At 42.0% G+C, this 18,781-nt stretch overlaps 1 protein-coding gene across 11 annotated transcripts in view; it reads right to left on the minus strand.

Annotated features, from left to right (window-relative positions):
- PKD1L1 (polycystin 1 like 1, transient receptor potential channel interacting) overlaps nucleotides 1-18,781 on the minus strand; it is a 181,015-nt gene that overhangs the window by 40,993 nt on the left and 121,241 nt on the right. For 10 of the 11 annotated variants that reach the window (XM_037501593.2, XM_054695721.1, XM_054695734.1 and 7 more), the window contains 8 exons: nucleotides 17,832-17,951; nucleotides 17,690-17,759; nucleotides 17,272-17,318; nucleotides 16,006-16,180; nucleotides 10,698-10,836; nucleotides 9,715-9,799; nucleotides 9,133-9,309; nucleotides 7,167-7,285 (listed from right to left, as the gene is read on the minus strand). In XM_037501593.2, coding sequence (XP_037357490.1) covers nucleotides 7,167-7,285; nucleotides 9,133-9,309; nucleotides 9,715-9,799; nucleotides 10,698-10,836; nucleotides 16,006-16,180; nucleotides 17,272-17,318; nucleotides 17,690-17,759; nucleotides 17,832-17,951 — 932 coding nt within the window. Of the gene's footprint in view, nucleotides 1-7,166; nucleotides 7,286-9,132; nucleotides 9,310-9,714; nucleotides 9,800-10,697; nucleotides 10,837-16,005; nucleotides 16,181-17,271; nucleotides 17,319-17,689; nucleotides 17,760-17,831; nucleotides 17,952-18,781 lie in introns of those variants that run through there. The other variant, XM_054695743.1, reaches the window with a different exon arrangement.

An 18,781-nucleotide genomic window follows, 5' to 3' on the forward strand; every position in this document is an offset into this window, starting at 1 on the left:
CAGGCCAGCCAGTAAGCTTGCGCGGAAAAGCGGCGTGCTTGAAAAGCAAACGTGGATCGCAGCTGCCCAGGTCCCCACGCCTGCGATGTAGGCTTGCGGGGAGACGCATGGGGGCCCTCACTGAGGTGAATGTCCCTCAATGAGTAATCAGAAACCTGGCGCCCGGGCATGGGAGCAGGTGCAAAAGGTGCCATTTCTGCGGACACTGAACTGTGCTACAGCCCACGTCCTGGACCTGAGGGCTTTGGAACTGAGACCTGGGGCATGAAAATCGGGGCGTGGGTTCCCCATGATGGTGGGGCACAAGGTAGACACAGCACCCCAAAGCTGTTGAGGCCTTTCCCACCACTCCCACCTTGTTCCCCTTCCCACGGGGTGATAAAAACAGCTCCCCAAGGACACTAGGAGAGATCTCTGGCACCACCTAGTGACCAGAAAAAAAAATCACCAACATCCCATAGAATAGGGACCTTTCGTCAGAAAAGACTGCTTGAAACCAGCAGAATGCTCCCGGAGGAGCCAGTGGTGAGCTGGAAAGTTCACCCACGCCAGGTCCCTTCTGACCAGCAATCCAATCCCAGAGGGGGAGCGGGCACCCACGGCTGGAGCAGATCGGGCACGCAGAAGAGTGTGCCCAAGACGGGGCGTGCAGGGAGTGCATCCCGCATTGCCATTTTAGAACAGGGATATTTCTCCAGTAAAGACTGCCTGAAACCAGCAGAAGGCTCCTGGAGGAGCCAGAGGTGAGCTGGGAAGTTCGCCCATGTCAGGCCGCTTCTGGCCTGCAGTCTGAGCCCAGAAGGGGAACGGAAACCCACTGCCTAGGCAGACCGGGCACACAGGGAGTATGTCCTGCATCGCCATTTTAGAACAGGGACATTTCTTCAGTAAAGACTGCCTGAAACTAGCAGAAGGCTCTTGGAGGAGCCAGAGGTGAGCTGGGAAGTTTGCCCATGCCAGGCCCCTTCTGGCCTGCAGTCCAAGCCCAGAGGTGGAGCAGGAACCCACCACCAGGGCAGACCAGGCATGCAGGGAGTGCAACCCACATCACCATTTTAGAACAGGGACATTTCTTCAGTAAAGACTGCTTGAAACTGACTGATGGCTCCCGGAGGAGCCAGAGGGGAGTGGAGAAGTTCACCCAAGATGCCAGCCAGTCCCAGCAACACAGTGTCCCAATGCATATGGCAAATTAGAAAACAGACAGAAGGGAGTAGAAGAACCACACACAACCTACCAACTCCTCAGGAAAAAAGCACACCACAAAAAGAAAACCACCCCCGAGATTGCAACGACAGTAACTTGGAAGAACTTCTAAGCCTGCCAGAAAGAGAATTTAAAATATTCATGATTAAAAAAAATGACAGAAGTCATAAAGGAAAACAATGATAAGGGAAAAATAATCAACGACCAGAAGAATGAAATTTGAGTCCCTAAAGAGGGAAATGCAGGAGATCAAAGAATGCAGGAGATGTAAAAGAAATTCAGGAGATCAAGATGTAAAAGAAATTCAGGAGATCAAAAAATTAGTAGAGGCACTAAAGAACTCAGGGAAAAGCAATGAAAGCAGAATAGATGAAATGGAAGAATGAATAAGCACTCTTGAAGACACAAAAATAAAAAGAACCAAAACAGAAAAGGAAAGAGAAGTAAGAAGGAAAAAGAACGAAGAAAGACTTCGGGAACTATCTGACTCCACAAGGAAAGGAAATATAAGAATTACAGGAATACCAGAAGGAGAGGAGAGAGATATAGGAACAGAGAAAATCTTCAAGGAGATAATTGAAGAGAACTTCCCAAACGTGAAGAAGGAGATGAAAATTGATATACAAGAAGCAAGAAGAACACCAAACTTCCACGACGAAAGGAAAAATACAGCAAGACACATAATAGTAAGGCTTCCAAGAATCCCAGTCAAGGAAAAAATAATGAACCTGACAAGAGGGAAGAAACAGATAACATTCGAAGGAAAACCAATCAGGCTGACATCAGACATCTCCGAAGAACACTACGGGCAAGGAGAGACTGGAGGGACATAGTCAACAGACTCCAAGAAAACAGATGCCAACCAAGAATACTCTATCCCGCAAAGCTCTCCTTCCTCTATGAAGAAAGAATAAGGACCTTCCCAGACAAACAGAAACTTTGGAATTTCATTACGACTAAACCCCCACTCCAAAAAATACTACAAGGAGTCCTAAAGGCAGAACCTCAGAGGGATGAATAACAATGAAAGAAGGCCAAACAAAAAAAAAGTTATTAAAAGAATAAATAAATAAAATCAAAGGAAAGACAAACACAATGGCAAATACAGATGCTAACATATCACTACTAACTCTAAATGTAAATGGACTAAACTCTTCAATAAAAAGACACAGAGTTGCAGCCTGGATTAAGAAACAAAACCCAACCTTTTGCTGTCTCCAGGAAACACATTTAGCTACAAAAGATAAAAATAGACTCAAAGTTAAAGGATGGAAAACAATCCTACAAGCAAATGGACCAAAAAAGAAAGCAGGAACAGCTATACTTATATCAGATAAAACAGATTTCAAACTCAAAAAGATAAAAAGAGACCCCAATGGTCACTACATTATGATCAAGGGGACAATACTTCAAGAAGAAATAACACTCATTAACATATACTCACCAAACGAAGGAACACCAAAATATATCAGACAACTGATGTCCTCTCTGAAAACAGACATCAGAGAAAACACATACGTAGTGAGAGACTTCAACACACCACTAACAACAATGGATAGATCAACGAGAAAAAAAATAAGTAAAGACATGAAAGCTCTAAATAAGGACCTAGAGCACTTGGGCTTAACAGACATCTATAGAACACTAAACCCCAAAAAAACAGAGTACACATTTTTCTCAAGCACACATGGATCATTCTCCAGGATTGATCACATACTGGGACACAAGACAAAGATCAACAGATACACCAAGATTGAAATCATACCAACCATCTTTTCTGACCATGAAGGCATCAAACTAGAAATAAACCATAAAAAGAAGGCAAGGAACTCTCCTACCTCATGGAGATTGAAAACCACACTACTGGAAGACCACTGGATAAATGAGGAGATCAAAGAAGAAATTAAAAAATGCTTTGAATTGAATGACAATGAGGACACCAATTTCCTAAATGTATGGGATGCAGCAAGAGCAGTAATAAGAGGAAAATATATAGAAATAGAGGCTCACATCAAGAAACAAGAAAGAACTCAAAGAAACAACCTAATCTCGAAGCTCTAAGATCTAGAAAAAGAACAACAAAAAAACCCCAAAACCAGTAGAAGAAAAGAAATAATAAAAACCAAAGCAGAAATAAATGAAATTGAAACTAAAAAAACAATCCAAAAGATCAATGAAACCAAGAGCTAGTTCTTTGAAAAAATAAATAAAATAGACAAACTCCTAACCAGGCTCACAAAGGAGAAAAGGGAGAAAGCACAAATAAACAGGATCACAAATGAAAGAGGAGAAATCACAACAGACACAGCAGAAATCAAAAGAATAATCAGTAACTACTATGAACAGTTGTATGGAAACAAGTTCAACAATCTAGAGGAGATGGACAAATTCCTACAACTCTACAATCACCCACAGCTAGATAAAGAAGAAATAGAACACCTAAACAGACCAATTACAAGCAGCAAAATTGAAATGGTAATCAAAAACCTCCCCAAAAACAAAAGCCCAGGACTTAATGGATTTCCAAATGAATTCTACCAAACATTCAGAGATGAATTAGTGCCTATCCTTCACAACTCTTTCAAAAAATTGAGAAGGAAGGGACAATACCAAACACATTCTATGAAGCCAACATTACACTAATAACAAAACCAAACAAGGACAACACAAAAAAGGAAAACTACAGGCCAATCTCCCTAATGAACACTGATGCAAAAATCCTCAATAAAATTTTAGCTATCAGAATCCAACAATGTATACATAAGATAATTCACCACGACCAAGTAGGATTCATTCCAGGGACACAAGGATGGTTCAACATCTGAAAATCAATCAACGTTATCCAACACATCAACAAAACGAAATATAAAAACCATAAGATAATATCAATAGATGCTGAGAAAGCTTTCGACAAAGTGCAACACGCATTCATGATAAAAGCCCTTGAAAATCTTGGGAAACAAGGAACATACCTCAACATCATAAAGGCCATCTATGACAAGCCAACAGCCAGTATCATTCTCAATGGTGAAAAGCTGAAAGCAATTCCATTAAGATCTGGAACAAGACAAGGATGTCCACTCTCACCACTGCTTTTCAATATAATACTGGAAGTCCTAGCCAGAGCAATAAGACAAGAGAAAGACATCCAAGGAATCCAAATAGGAAAAGAAGAAGTCAAACTATCACTATTTGCAGATGATATGATAATATACTTAGAGAACCCAAAAAATCCACAGAAAAACTAATTTAACTCATCAATCAGTTCAGTAAAGTGGCAGGATACAAAATCAACACGCAAAAGTCAGTAGCCTTCCTATACACAAACAATAAATCTGAAGAAGAAGAAATCAAAAAAACCATCCCTTTTATTATTGAAACAAAAAAAAATCAAATATTTGGGAATAAATCTAGCAAAAGAGGTAAAGGACCTATACAAGGAAAACTATAAAACACTGTTAAAAGAAATAGAAGAAGACACAAAGAAATGGAAAGACATCCCCTGCTCATGGATTGGAAGAATAAACATTATTAAAATGGCCATCCTACCAAAAGCAATATACCGATTCAATGCTATTCCAATCAAAATTTCAATGTCATTCTTCAAAGAAATAGAACAATTATTGATGAAATTCATATGGAATCACAAAAAAACCCCGAATAGCCAAAGCTCTCCTGAGAAAAAGAGAAGGGAATGGAGGCATCACACTCCCAGACTTCAAACTATACTACAAAGCCATAATCATCAAAACTGCATGGTATTGGAACAAGAACAGACATACAGACCAATGGAATCGAATAGAAAATCCAGAAATAAACCCACAGATTTATGGTCAACTAATCTTTGACAAAGGAGCAAAGACTATGCATTGGAGCAAAGAAAGTTTGTTCAATAAATGGTGCTGGGAAAACTGGGTTGCTACATGCATAAAAATGAAGCTTGACCACTACCTTACACCATACACAAAAATCAACTCAAAGTGGATTAAAGAACTAGACATAAGACCTGAAACCATAAAATATATAGAAGGAAATATAGGCGAAACACTACGTGATTTGCACATCAAAAACATCTTTACAGACTCATCACCCAAATCAGTGATAGTGAAGGCAAAGACTAAAGAGCTGGGACTACATCAAATTAAAGAGCTTCTGTACAGCAAAAGAGACAATAACAAAAACAAAGAGAAACCACACCAACTGGGAGAACATTTTTGCACACAACACTAATGATAAAGGACTGATCACAAAAATCTGCAAAGAGCTGATGACACTCAGCAACAACAAAGAAAATAACCCAGTCAAAAAATGGGCAGAAGAGCTAAAATGAAACTTCTCTGAAGAGGAAATGCAAATGGCCAACAGGCATATGAAAAAATGTTCAACATCACTTGTAAACAGGGAAATGCAAATCAAAACTACCATGAGATACCATCTTACACCAGTGAGAATGGCACATATTAGAAAAACTAGCAACAACAAATGTTGGCGAGGGTGTGGAGAAAAAGGAACTCTTCTGCACTGTTGGTGGGAGTGCAAACTGGTCCAACCACTATGGAGAGCTGTGTGGAGATTTCTGGACCTACTAAACATAGAGCTTCCATATGATCCAGCAATTCCACTCCTAGGTCTTTACCCAAAGGACACAGAAACATCTATTCCAAAGAACACCTGCACCCCTATCTTTATAGCAGCACTATTTACAATAGCTAAGCTTTGGAAACAGCCCAAATGCCCAAAAATAGATGACTGGATCAAGAAGTTGTGGTACATATATATCATGGAATATTACTCAGCATTCAAAAAAGATAAACACATGCAATTTGCAGCAACATGGATGGCGCTGGAAGGGATCATGGTCAGCGAAATAAGCCAAAAAGAAAAAGAAAAATACCGGATGGTCTCACTATAGCAGGAATCTAGAAAACTTAAATATGGGACCAGGAAAATGAATAACTATAAGAAAGTGAAAATCAAAATCAACAAAAAACTATGAAGCAGAGACACTTTTTGGGGGGTGAGGGGCGGGAGGGGAGGGATTGGGGTCAGAATGGGGGGGCTGCAATTGTATGGGGAATATAAAAATAAAATTTATTATTTAAAAAAAAAAAGAAAGAAATAGATGAAGACACAAAGAAATGGAAAGGCATCCCCTGCTCATGGATTGGAAGAATAAACATTATTAAAATGACCATCCTACCAAAAGCAATCTACAGGTTCAATGCTATTCCAATAAAAATTTCAATGTCATTCTTCAAAGAAATAGAACAATTATTGATGAAATTCATATAGAATCACCAAAACCCCAAATAGCCAAAGCTCTCCTTAAAAAAAAGAAGGAAATGGAGGCATCAAACTCCCAGACTTCAAACTATACTACAAAGCCATAATCATCAAAACTGCATGGTATTGGAACCAGAATAGACACACAGACCAATGGAATTGAATAGAAAATCCAGAAATAAACCCACAGATTTATGGTCAACTAAACTTTGACAAAGGAGCAAAGACTATGCATTGGAGCAAAGAAAGTTTGTTCAATAAATGGTGCTGGGAAAACTGGGTCGCTACATGCAAAAGAATGAAGCTTGACCACTACCTCACACCATACACAAAAATCAACTCAAAATGGATTAAAGAACTAGACATAAGACATGAAACCATTAAATACATAGAAGGAAATATAGGCGAAACACTATGTGATATGCACATCAAAGACATCTTTACAGACATATCACCCAAAGCAGTGATAGTGAAGACAAAGATCAACAGCTGGGACTACATCAAATTAAAGAGCTTCTGCACAGGTACTTAGAGAACCCAGCTGACTCCAGTTCATTTCTCTGTATCCCATTTGCTGGGGAACAAATGGTTTTATGGAACAGGATGGTTTGGGGCCAGGAATCCTTTCTACATGTTCTTCCCGCTCCAGGTGCTGGCAACACTCTGTGTCCACCCACCTTAGTGCTACTTGTGCTCTCATCTGTCTTCTCATCCTCGCTCTGATAACTTGGAGCTGGGCTTTGGAAACTGGACATGCCCAGTGCAGGCGGCGTGCTTGTTGTCGGGCATCCATGAGCTGTAGGGAAAACAGCCTTGTGAACCTGGGGTTGGAGGTGGAGGAAGAGAGGCTGGGATGCTCTGCTGAGCAAGAAGGAGCCTCATTGCCACCTTTGCATTTGACCATGTTTGGGAATGCTTTGTTTGTGTGTATTATGGGTCTGAGATGTTGGGCAGTGAGGCAGAAAGGGGAATATGTGCACTGACACTGCTGATATCTCAGGCTGGCTGTTTTGGCAAGGAAGGCAAACAGGCTGCTATCATGATATTTAAGGGCAATTTCTTTGGAATTTGCACATATTTTCACTTAGAGATGTCCAAAATGTGGAGAAGCCATTTTAAAGTATAGTTTTAGCAGAAAATGACCTTGTTTTCTATTTTTTAAGAGAGCATTATTGCTCTTATATTGAATATGTTTATGGTGAGAGTATGGTAGCAAACAGGTAACAGTTAGGGAATGTATTCATACAGTTATTTCTCATTCACTCATTCTACACACGTCTCATGAGCCAGACTTATCCTAGAGTACTCAGGATATCTAAGAATTCAGAGGCAGCCCTTTCGCTCAGAAGTATATGACAAGTTCACAAATAAGGAGAGTATGAAGGAGGAAGTTTATTCAAGCAGAATCTTAGGGGTTCAGATGCTCCCTTGAAGCCATGCTCCACCTGATTCTTAAAAAGGAAGAGGACACAGGGGTGTATGCTTTGGGGAGCTGGCATGTGGGGCATCAAATATTAAGATTTTAATGGGACAACCATGCAGGGTGGGTCCAGGTTTGGCCTCACAAGTGGCTGGGGCATCAATACTGGATCAGGGCTTAGTTCATCAGAAGAATCTTAGCCCTGAGACTGAGATTACAGGCAGAGGAAGAACAGAACAAACCAAAGGAAAGGAAACATGAGAAAGAAAATCTTTCAGGGAGAAAGGGAATATCTAGAAAGTACTAGCAAACCAGGACAACGCTGCCCCTCCAAAGCACATATGCTGAGGACCAAGGGTGCATCCAGAAGAGGGGTGCATCCCAGTGAAGATTTAGAGGCCAGATCCATGGTAACTATTAACGTGACCTTAGCTTAATAACCTTAGTGAACTAAGTTTCACTTTAAAACAGGACACAATAAGGCTCCCACTTCATAAGGTGTTGCAAGGAACAAATGACATGATTTGTGTCAATAAATTGTATTTATTGACAGTGGCTGGTATGAAGTTTATCATCATCAACAGGAGTTCCAGGTCATGCTGGCAGGTTAGGCCTCAGTTTAGGGGAAGAGGCCTCAGATTGGTATTCAGATGGCCACTTAGCCATCAGGAGCTCCCAAGTATCTTTTGAGAGGAAGGTAGCAGAGCGGGGAGAAGAGGAGATGAGGTCTGACTGGGAGTAAATGGGTTGTATCCTCAGTCACACTGACTTCTAGTTGTTCCAGGTGAGCACACAGGCCTGCTGCAGATGGTGCACACTAAGATAAAAACAGACCTGTTCTCTTCTTTCATGTCATCACGCTGTCCCAGGGAATGCTTTTCACATGACAGGAAAAATGATATGGGAAGGAGAAAGAAATTTTTTGTGGACCCATTGAAATGCAAAAGGCCTAAAAGTACTCCAAAGTCATGGCCACAAATTATAGATCTCCTTTGTGTCAATATTTTAAAATATCATTTTTTTTTTTTGATGCTCTGCTTTCTTTGGGATTCAGGTAAAGGTGAGTCAATAGATCTGATGTATTCATCACATATATATGAGCACATGAAGAAGGATCAGAAATTAAAACATAGCAACAGCCTTCAAATTTGAATTCAAAGTATAAATTCAGAATGTCCATGATGAGAATACAGTGCAGTTCCTTAAGCTCAATTAACACTCACATTTTCAATCTCGCTGGCACAGTTGGGACCTCTGCACCTGGAAGACAGGGTACTGCAGGTCCCAGGAGGTCCTTCGAGTTCAGCGTCCAGATCCTTGGTAGCAGCGTGTAAAGATGCACTGAAAAAGTGCTTGTCATTTTTCCTTTTCCAGGCAAAGCACAAAGCCACAATACCTATCTGGAGGAAACATGCCAGAGTCAGCCATATACCATTTTGGTGAGCCCCACGGAGCTGTCCCTAGTTCCTGAAGGGGGCAGGACTCTGCAGACCACACCTGTCACCTGCCTTTGGTTCCTGGCCTATTCCCCAGATGAGACCATGGGCCAGTGACCTCTGCCTCTAGGTTTAGTATCCTGACATGAAAAATGGGAGTTAAAAGGGTCACCCCTCATGGGGTTTATTGGGATGGATTAAGAGGCCCCGTGTACCTCAGCCCAAGCCTGGCTCCCAGTTTGTTCTCATTGTATGTTGGATCAAAATGTGAATAAAAGTAATATGTCACCAAAATGGAGCCACTATGTCCCATTGCAGGCCTCCTATTGGTGGAGAGTGACCCTAACACAGAGGGAGGGCACTGCTCACCATGAGTGGCTGGGTGAGTAGAACACAGCAGACCACGGAGACAGTCAGCAGATGCAGCCACTGGACGCACTGTGTTGAGTCAAACCTGTGCCAGGGAGAGAGTGTCAGCCCTGCAGAGGGAGAACCTTCCACATTCAGGGACAGAGTCCACATCCTAAAGAAAGCCCCTGTGAGAGGGGCTGCAGAGGGAGAGCACTGTGCCATCCTGCCATTGGTGGGGTGACGGTCTCTTTTTTGCCAAGAGGGGATGGAAGCTGCTCAGTGAAAAAGAGAGAGGGAACCCAGCAATGACAGATGAAAGTGCAGAGGTGGGAAAGTGGAAGGGGAGGGTGGAGGTAAATATTAGCAATAAGAGCAATAACAACAATAAAAGTGAGTTTTCATCTGCTGAACTCTGATCAAGTACCAGGCATTGCGTGGTACGACAGCACTGAGGAAATTATTTTTCTTCTGCTAAAACCCTACAAACTAGGTATTAGGAGCCAGGATTATTCTATGGTTTAGGAAGACACAGGCCTGCGGGAGCCACACTGAGTAACCCTTGGGGATAGGTGCGGGGCCAGCAAGGGAGTCAGTGTGTGTGGTGGGACAATGAATCGATAAAACATGAGCAATACCCTATCTCCCAGATGTATATACGGTATTTCATTTAACAGGTGTGATTAAGGACATGCCCTCAGCCAGAACATCTGGCTCAGAGGCTTCCTCTTAGGGACCCCTTGCTTGGGTGAGAGTGCTTGTAACAACCTGAACTCTACCCGGCTGCACTGCCACTGGAGAGCTGCCAGCTGGAACCTCCCTCTGGTGTTTGTATATGATGCTCTTCACCATCTTGGAGGCAGGAGGGAGAAATGAGAGCTAACATAATAGCAGTCACACCTGGTACCTACAATATATTCATGAGTTCCCAGAAACACAAGAATTTCTTTATAAATGCTAGACTTTCCATCAAAGGATATTCAAAAAAATTATGACAAACTCACCTGTATCCTAGAAATCCTGTCCCCAGGCCACAGACAACTGAAACCATCCCACAAATGGCCCACGCTGCAGAGCCTGACCAAAGTAGAGGTGCCTTTGGCCACCAGTGCATGGCATGTCCTTCAAATTCACCGCCAAGGGCTGAGGAAGAGCATGCAGAGCAGTTGTTAACAGAGCGCCTCATTTCCATCCATATCAACTGTGCAAATTTGATATAAATTGGCTGGACCATGGGGTGCACAGAGATTTGGTCAAATATTATTCTGGTGTGTGTGACAGGGTATTTCTGGATGAGATGATCATTTGAATTGACAGAAGAGGGGTCCAGCAAAATGCAAGCAGAGTGAAGATACCAAACTCTCCTCCTCTAAATACACACAGCAAAACTCCCAAGAGACTCTAAGGGAAAAACTATCACTTTGCACAACAGGAGCATCAGTTTAATGGGTCGGAAAAACAACTGGACAGCACTTCCTGCTAGAAAGAGGAACAGCTGTGGTGCAGCTGATGTAAGAAAACACAACAGAGGACCTGAATAGCGGATAAGCAAGCATTGGAGAGAATGAACTTGAAAAACAATGTTGGAAAACACAACAATAGGATTAGGTGGAGAGAAAATAATTAAAAAAATGAAACCAGTGTAAGAGGGCTCTGGGACAGCTTAAAGAGAAATAATACCTGGATCATGGAGATCCCAGAGGGAGAATAAAAAGAGAACAGTATTGAAAACATATTTCAGTGAAATAATAATTTAAAACCATCTCAACTGGGAAATGAACTGTGATCCAAGAAACCCAAAAAATTCCAGACAAAATAATAAAAGACAGACATACTCCAAGACACATATAGTAAAGCTGTTAAAAATAACAAGCAGGACAGCAGATTAAAATATCAAGATTAAAAATATCAAGAGAAAAAAGGGTAACCTGTAATTGGTCAGTAGACTTTTCAGCAAAAACATTATAACCACAAAAGGACTGCAAAGAGATATTTAAAAACATTTAGAGAAAGAGACTTCCAGTTCAGAATCCTTTGCAGAGCAAGATTAACAATCGAGATAGAAGGAAGAACAAGGAGCTTCACTGAAAGCAAAAACCAAAAGAATTTATCAATACTATGCAGCACATGAAAGAAATACTAGAGGGGTTATTATAAAGCAACAAAAGAATAAATATCAAGGCAACAAGCACCTAAATCACTTAACACAAAGAAGGTGTAAAGTAACAATGGGGCAGATTAGAACAAGCCTGAGACTTGATAGTCCAGTCGGTCACACAAATTAGTCCAGCATATATACATTAAAAAAAAAAACCCTCGGGCCTCCCCTGGTGGTGCAGGTGGTTGAGCGCAGCACTGTGAATCTGTCCCGTAGCCTCTGCAGCCCCAGTTCAATACCGGCCAGCCTGCGAGGGTCCCACATGGTGCTGCAGACCTCTCCTGTCTTGCCTGCTGCTCCCCTCAGCAGTGTTTCAGTCAGTCTGCCTGTTCTGTTCCCCGCTCTGTCTCTGGTGAATCCTTACCCTCCCGCGAATCTGGCCTGTACCCTGGTTCTTTTATGAATAAATAAATAAATCTTTAAAAAAATAAAAAAACCCTCAATTTATAATTGCTTCAAAAAAGAATAAATACTTCAGAATATGCCTAAAAAGGAGATAAAACACCTATACATCGAGAACTACTAAATATTACTGTTGGACTTTGATAGCAACATAAGGAGATGGAAGGACATCCATGCTCATGGATGAGGATCATCAATATAATCAAAATGACTATCCCACCAAAAATGGTATATAAATTTAATGCAATCTCCATCAAAATTGCAGCTGTATTATTCAAAGGAACTCAATGAAAAATACTGAAATTTACATGGAAACACAATAGGTCTCAAATTGCAAAAGCAACCCTTAGAAAGAGAGTGGAGGCATCACATGCATGACCTCAAGCTTTGCTATAAAGCAACAGCATTAAAAACAACATGGTTTGGGCACAAAAATAAATACATAGACCAATGGGACAGAATTCAAAGTCCAGAAATGAATCTATCCATATACCATCACCTCATCTATGATAAAACACCCGTATATGGAGACCATAAAATGGAGAAAAGACAGTGTCTTTTAATGTTTTTAATAAATGGTGCTGGGAAAATTATAAAGTCAACACATAAAAGACTGAAGCTGGATTACTCAATAACACCATACTCAAAAGTAAATTCCAAATGGATTAAAGATTTAGGTATAAGACCTATTACAATAGGAAAAAAATTGATGACGCATTCTATGATGTCAACAATAAAGATATTTTTTGATGTTTCAATCCATTTGACAAGGGAACTTATTAAAAAAAATAAACAATTAGGATTACCTCATTAAAAAATTTCTATATATTGCAAAAAAATACAAATGAATAATAGACACCCTACTGAATGGGAGAAAATATTACACAATATATACCTGATAAGGGATTAATATCTAAGATACACTAGAATCTCATACAATTCAATACTATAAAAATCCAAATTACCCAGTTAACAAATGGGTAGCAGATATAAACAGACAAGTCACCCAAGAGGATATCCAGAAGGCCAAACAAAATATGAAAATAAGTGTTCATTATCACTTCTAATACTAAAGATGCAGATTAAAACTACAGTGATGTACTACCTCATACCCCTGAGAACGGCACATATTAAGAAGACATCCAGGGGCTCCCTGGTGGCGCAGGCGGTTGAGCGCTGCACTGTGAAGCTGTCTGCAGCCTCTGCAGCTTGGGTTTGATCCCAGCCAGCCGGCAAGAATCCCACATGGCTAAGCAGACCTCTCCTGTCGCACCCGCTGCTCCCCTCAGCAGTGTATTTCGTCAGTCTCCCTGTTCTGTTCCCCACTCTGGCTCTGGTGAATTCTCTCACCCTTCGTGCTTCTGACTGTACTCTGTGCTTGTATAAATAAATAAATAAATCTTAAAATTAATTAATTAATTAATTAATGAACTTGAAGGTTCTTACTTAAAAAAAAAGAAATTCTGCCATTTCCACAAAATAAAAGAAGTTGAGCGAATTATGTTTAGCAAAGTCAGAACAATAAAAACAAAAATTTTACATAGCATTTACGTAGCAGATAATTCAACAAGATAAAACACAAAAAAATATTATGGACATTGGTAAATAGCTTGAGGGCTCCGAGGTTAAGAGGCAGAAGAGAGGGAAAGGAAAGGGGGCACAAGAGACGGTGGTGGGAGAGGACACTACCAAAGTTTATATTTATTTAGATGAAAGAGGGAAAAAACATTACCAATGAGCTAAAAAAGAACAAGACAGAAGTGTAAGAGACACATTGCACTAGCAATTGCATTCAATGTGAACTGGAATGGCAAGCAGAAATACAAACAAGTTAACGGCTATGCGTATTTAAGTTGTAATAATTATAAAATTCTTTCTCTTGGGAAATAACCAAGAGGGCACAGAATACTATCAGTATTACTTATTACTTATTATGGTAACAAAATTGGGATGGGGAGAATAGGGATATAATCATTAAGAGGAAATTTAAATAAATTCCAGTACAAAATGAATTTTTAATTTGGTGGACTGAGTGAAGCAGCTGGCCTCCCCGATTTGGGTGGGCCTTGTCCAGTCAATTGAGGCCTAAGTAAGAGAGAATTCCTCCTACCTGGCCTCTCAGCTGAGGCATCTGCTTTTCTGGGTTTCTAGGCTGCCAACTGCAAATCTTGGGACATGTCAGTTTCTATAATCACATGAATCAATTCCTTACAATCCCTTCTATGTGTTCTTTTGAAACCAGAAACCCACTGCACAAGGCTCAGGATGAATCTGGCTTCCTCCCTGCACCCTTGCCCCTCCACACAGTATCGGGGGCATCCAGCCTTGTTGCAGCTGAGGCACAGGTGCACACCTCAGACTATAGCTGCAGGCATTCCTCTTCCCAGCTGCCAGCAGTGTTTGAGCAAAGGAGCCCTCAGGGCTCCGGCAGCTTTCACTTAGTAGGCATGGGTGGGAGTTTCCCTGCCTGCTGCCTCTAGTGTGAGCAGGCATACTAGGGCTCTAGGGCCTTGCCCTAGACTGTGCACTGCCTCTGAAGAAGCATTGAGCAGATGACCTCTGTGGGATTCAACAGACCTACAGGCCTCCACAGACTTTCACAGAGACTGGCTGCTGCACCTGCATCTGATCCTGCCTCTGACACTGCCATGGCCTGATGTCTCAAAAAGATCTGGTTGCTGTTGGCTTATGCCAATAGCTCACAAAGAGCTGTTTGTTGGTGTAGGCCAACAACTTAGAGAGAACTGTAACACTGGTGTCTCTGACATTGTGACGTTGCCTCTTGGTGACCAGTGGTGACTGGCTTCTCTGACAGGTGCTAATCCGCACTTTTGACAGGTGACCAGCACTCTGTGTCTGGCCATCTTTGAGAGCTGTCAACTACTTTTGATAATCTGGCACCTCAGTTTCCTCCACTGCTGTCCAGTCTGGTGTCTGGTGCTATCCAGCCTTCAGACTGTTGCTGTGGGCTGCTGTAATGTCACCTTGGCAGTCCCACCTGTGAGCAGTCCCACCAGCTGCCACCATGAGTTAGACCTTGGTGCACTGCTGACTGGTGTGTCACCAAGTCCAGGCCCTCATTGATAGGACAACACCATCTTACATGAGTGGCCTTTGTTTGGGACTACTGGACACTGTGGACACAGTCTGGGGTGAGAGAGCCAGCCATGTGTGGCCTTAGAACTCTTTCTTATTTAACAAATCTCCTGTTTGTTAAACAAACCCCATTATTGTTGTTCCCTGAGGATGAGTGGTCTTGCATTTGTTAGTGCATGGGTGAGAACACACAGTGAACTGTTCCCACCTTGGTGCATGTTTAGCATTGTTTTACACTTTGTTGTTTCTCTGAAAAACCCTAACTAATATCCAGAGATTCATAATTTTACTGGGGTGAAGGTTTTTACTTTTTTTCAATATATTTTTTTGTCTTTTCTGACAAGAAAGTCAACATTGCATGATCTGTCTTCTTCACAGATAACTGGCATCTTTAACTGGCCATTTTAACATTGTTGTAACACTGTTTTTTCATTGTTTTCACAGTGTCACAAGTTCATGGAATTTGTATTTCTTGCAATAGAAAAGCTGGGTCTTCATGGTAGTTGACTGTATTTAGTAACGACCATCTCCAGTCTGGGTAAAAATGTAGCCTCCATTTCAGATGTACCTGTTTTAGATGTTATCAGAACATTTGGGCACACGTGGCCCAACTCCAGATGCCCTGCCTCCCACCTCTGCAGATTGTATACACGCACCACCAATGCCACGGTGTGAACCAGGAATGTCATGGTCCCTCTTCTCCCTCTGGGTCTGCTGGCATGGGTCAGCGCCACAGCCCTCCAACTCGGGGGACAGACAACCTGCTTCATCACTGCTGGTCACCCTCCTCCAGGCCCTGGTACTTTCAGAGAGAATGGCCAATGGGTTTTCCTAGAAAAAACAAAGTCAGGCTAAGGGAAATGTCTCAATGGATAGGGCTCTCCATAGACTATTTTGCCCTCTGAAGTAGCATAGTTTGTGAGCCTTCTTGGGAAGTAAATGGACATGGCCAACCCACTTTGTTAAGCCCAGCCTGGGGATGGATTCTGGGTGAGGAAGCACAGGCAGTCAGCTGATAGTCCTTGGTACCCCACAGAGGGTAGCCGTGACAACTGCCATGATCAGTGCAGCCAAGAGTGACTATGCTCATGACCTTTGGAAGGGGACCAGGTCCTGGCCAGAGCAGATAGTGGCAGTTCAGAGCAATGGGGTGGGCGAACCTCTTGTGAAAAGGGGAATATGCATAACCCAAGCAGGAAAGTAGAGGAAGCAGGACTGGAGCAGGTCTGGAGATGAAGTCCCACACTCAGGAATGGGAGCCACAGAACCAAATAAGGATTAGAGTATAAGGCATCATACATATCCTGAAATGTTTCCAGAGAAGAGTCACACAATCACATAGATCCAAGGTGACAATGTGGTTCTACCCTTCAAAATACCCTGTCACAGATGGTGTCAGCTCTTGTCTGAGGCCTGCAAGACCACTCATCCTCAGGGAACAACAATAATGGGGTTTATTTAACAAACAGGAGATTTGTTAAATAAGGAAGTACCAGGCAACTTCTCAAGTCCCCCTTCTCACAGGAGCCTGGGGAGTAGCAGAGTAAAAACCACCCCTTGCTATTCCCCAGTGTCTCTCCCACTAGAACTGCCACCACCTTGCCACTCAGGCCCAGCTTCTAAAAGGTCACTGCCTTCACACATAATAGCTTTCCAAACTCTGCTGGGCTGCATACCTTCCCTTTTGGCCTCTGTGGAGCTTCCTGGACTTGTGTTCTGGGAAAGGACCTTCTCTTTCTGAAGAGCCTGCCTTTGCTTGTGGCCCTGCTGAGCACAACAGCTTCCCGTGTGTCTTCCCTTGTCTCCCTCCCACCCTGACCCTGATCATCCATAGCCAGACCACAGCCAAGAGAGAATGCCAGAGAGATCTTATTGTTAGATTTTCATGCTAGAGAATGAGTGCTGTGCATAAATATACTGACCTCGTGTGTCTTCTGTGCACCTCGGATCCTTCTCTGGAAATTAGGGTCTGATTGAAAAAAAAAATCAAACTTATGATGCTAAGGTAGGCACTTAGGGCTTCTAAGGAGAGTGCTTTCTTTAGAAAACACTGTTACCTCTGACAGCACAAGATCAAGCCTCCTTAAAAGATGAGGCCCAGCTGCAAAGGATTTTGACACTCTCATCTGGTGTGGGCTTGGGCAAGGTCATAAATAGGTTTTCAAACCTATGAAATTAAGTGCAACCTCCCTTCTAATGAGTATAATAAAAAGTTCAGTTGTGATGCTGGTGTGTCTTTGACCCTTCCTTCTCAGACTTCATTATTTTCCTGTTGCTATGAATTTAAAAGAAACAACAGTAACAAAATACCTTTAAAGCTATTTGAAAGTGCACACTTACCCTGAGCTACCCCTGTCTGCACTCTTCTCCGGGGTAGGTATGGCGGTGCTCTGGAATGCCTGGGAGCTTCCTACAAACAAAAGGAGATTGTTTAGGCTGTGTGGTGCTCCCCAGAAGCGCCATGCAGATGAATTGCTAGTACCTTGCTGAGCCTGAAGAGCAGTGACAAAAGCTGGGCCCCGGAAGAAGCCAAGAGGGTGCACAGGAAACCCATCTGGAAGGATCCGAGAGTGATATTTGTGGGGTCAACACCCAACAGGAGCTATGATAATCCAACAGCAGCAATTACATCTCTGAGAGTAAGTCCAATTGAAAACACACAGTATTTATACTTATATTTAACCAAAGTGTGTCTCCCTGAATCTATCTCAGGAGTTAAAAAAAAAAAAAATCACAAGAAACTTTTTTTTTTTAACCAAACAAACCTGTTGTATTGAAGGTTTTCTGAGTGCTCACTGTATGCTAGCCATGCTCAACTAATTTAATCCTTGCTACAATCTGACAAGAAGGCATCAACATCCCCAATGCACCAAAAATAGAGAGAAGAGGTTAGTGGCAGAGAAGAGTTTAGTCAGTGCAGAGGGCAATCTTAGGTTTCCTCACCACGTCCCACTCTTGTCCCAGGTAGACACAGCTATTTTCTTCTTGCTACTTGGTCATATTTCTTGATCACCTCATTCCAAATTCTACATACACACCATGCTATTCTTTTCAAAAAGTTTCTGCTACTATGCACTGTTACTAATGCACTCTGAACATGGTGCTTTCTGCTATTGAGATGGATCAACACCACATTCACTTCTTATGAGATTGTCCTAAGTAGCAAATTTGACTGTTCTTCCTTACCTCAAAAGTCATGTTGTAAACTTTTCCTCAGGAAAAAATTTTATTTAGCTGTTTATGCTGATTTATAATCAATTTCTACGTCTCATGAGGAACAATTAGACCCATGTTGTTAATTGCAAACTGGCACCCCAAGGGCAATATGACCATCAGAATTGTTCTGGTTTTTGGTCAGAGTATTTTCAAAATTTGAATTGCTTTGATATTAAAAAATTCAGGGCATTCTTCTGAGGCCATGAGCCTGCTGGC

Source organism: Talpa occidentalis, unplaced genomic scaffold, assembly GCF_014898055.3.
Source record: "Talpa occidentalis isolate TD23 unplaced genomic scaffold, MPIMG_talOcc4v2.1 talOcc4.10, whole genome shotgun sequence".
NCBI classification, from domain to species: domain Eukaryota; kingdom Metazoa; phylum Chordata; class Mammalia; order Eulipotyphla; family Talpidae; genus Talpa; species Talpa occidentalis.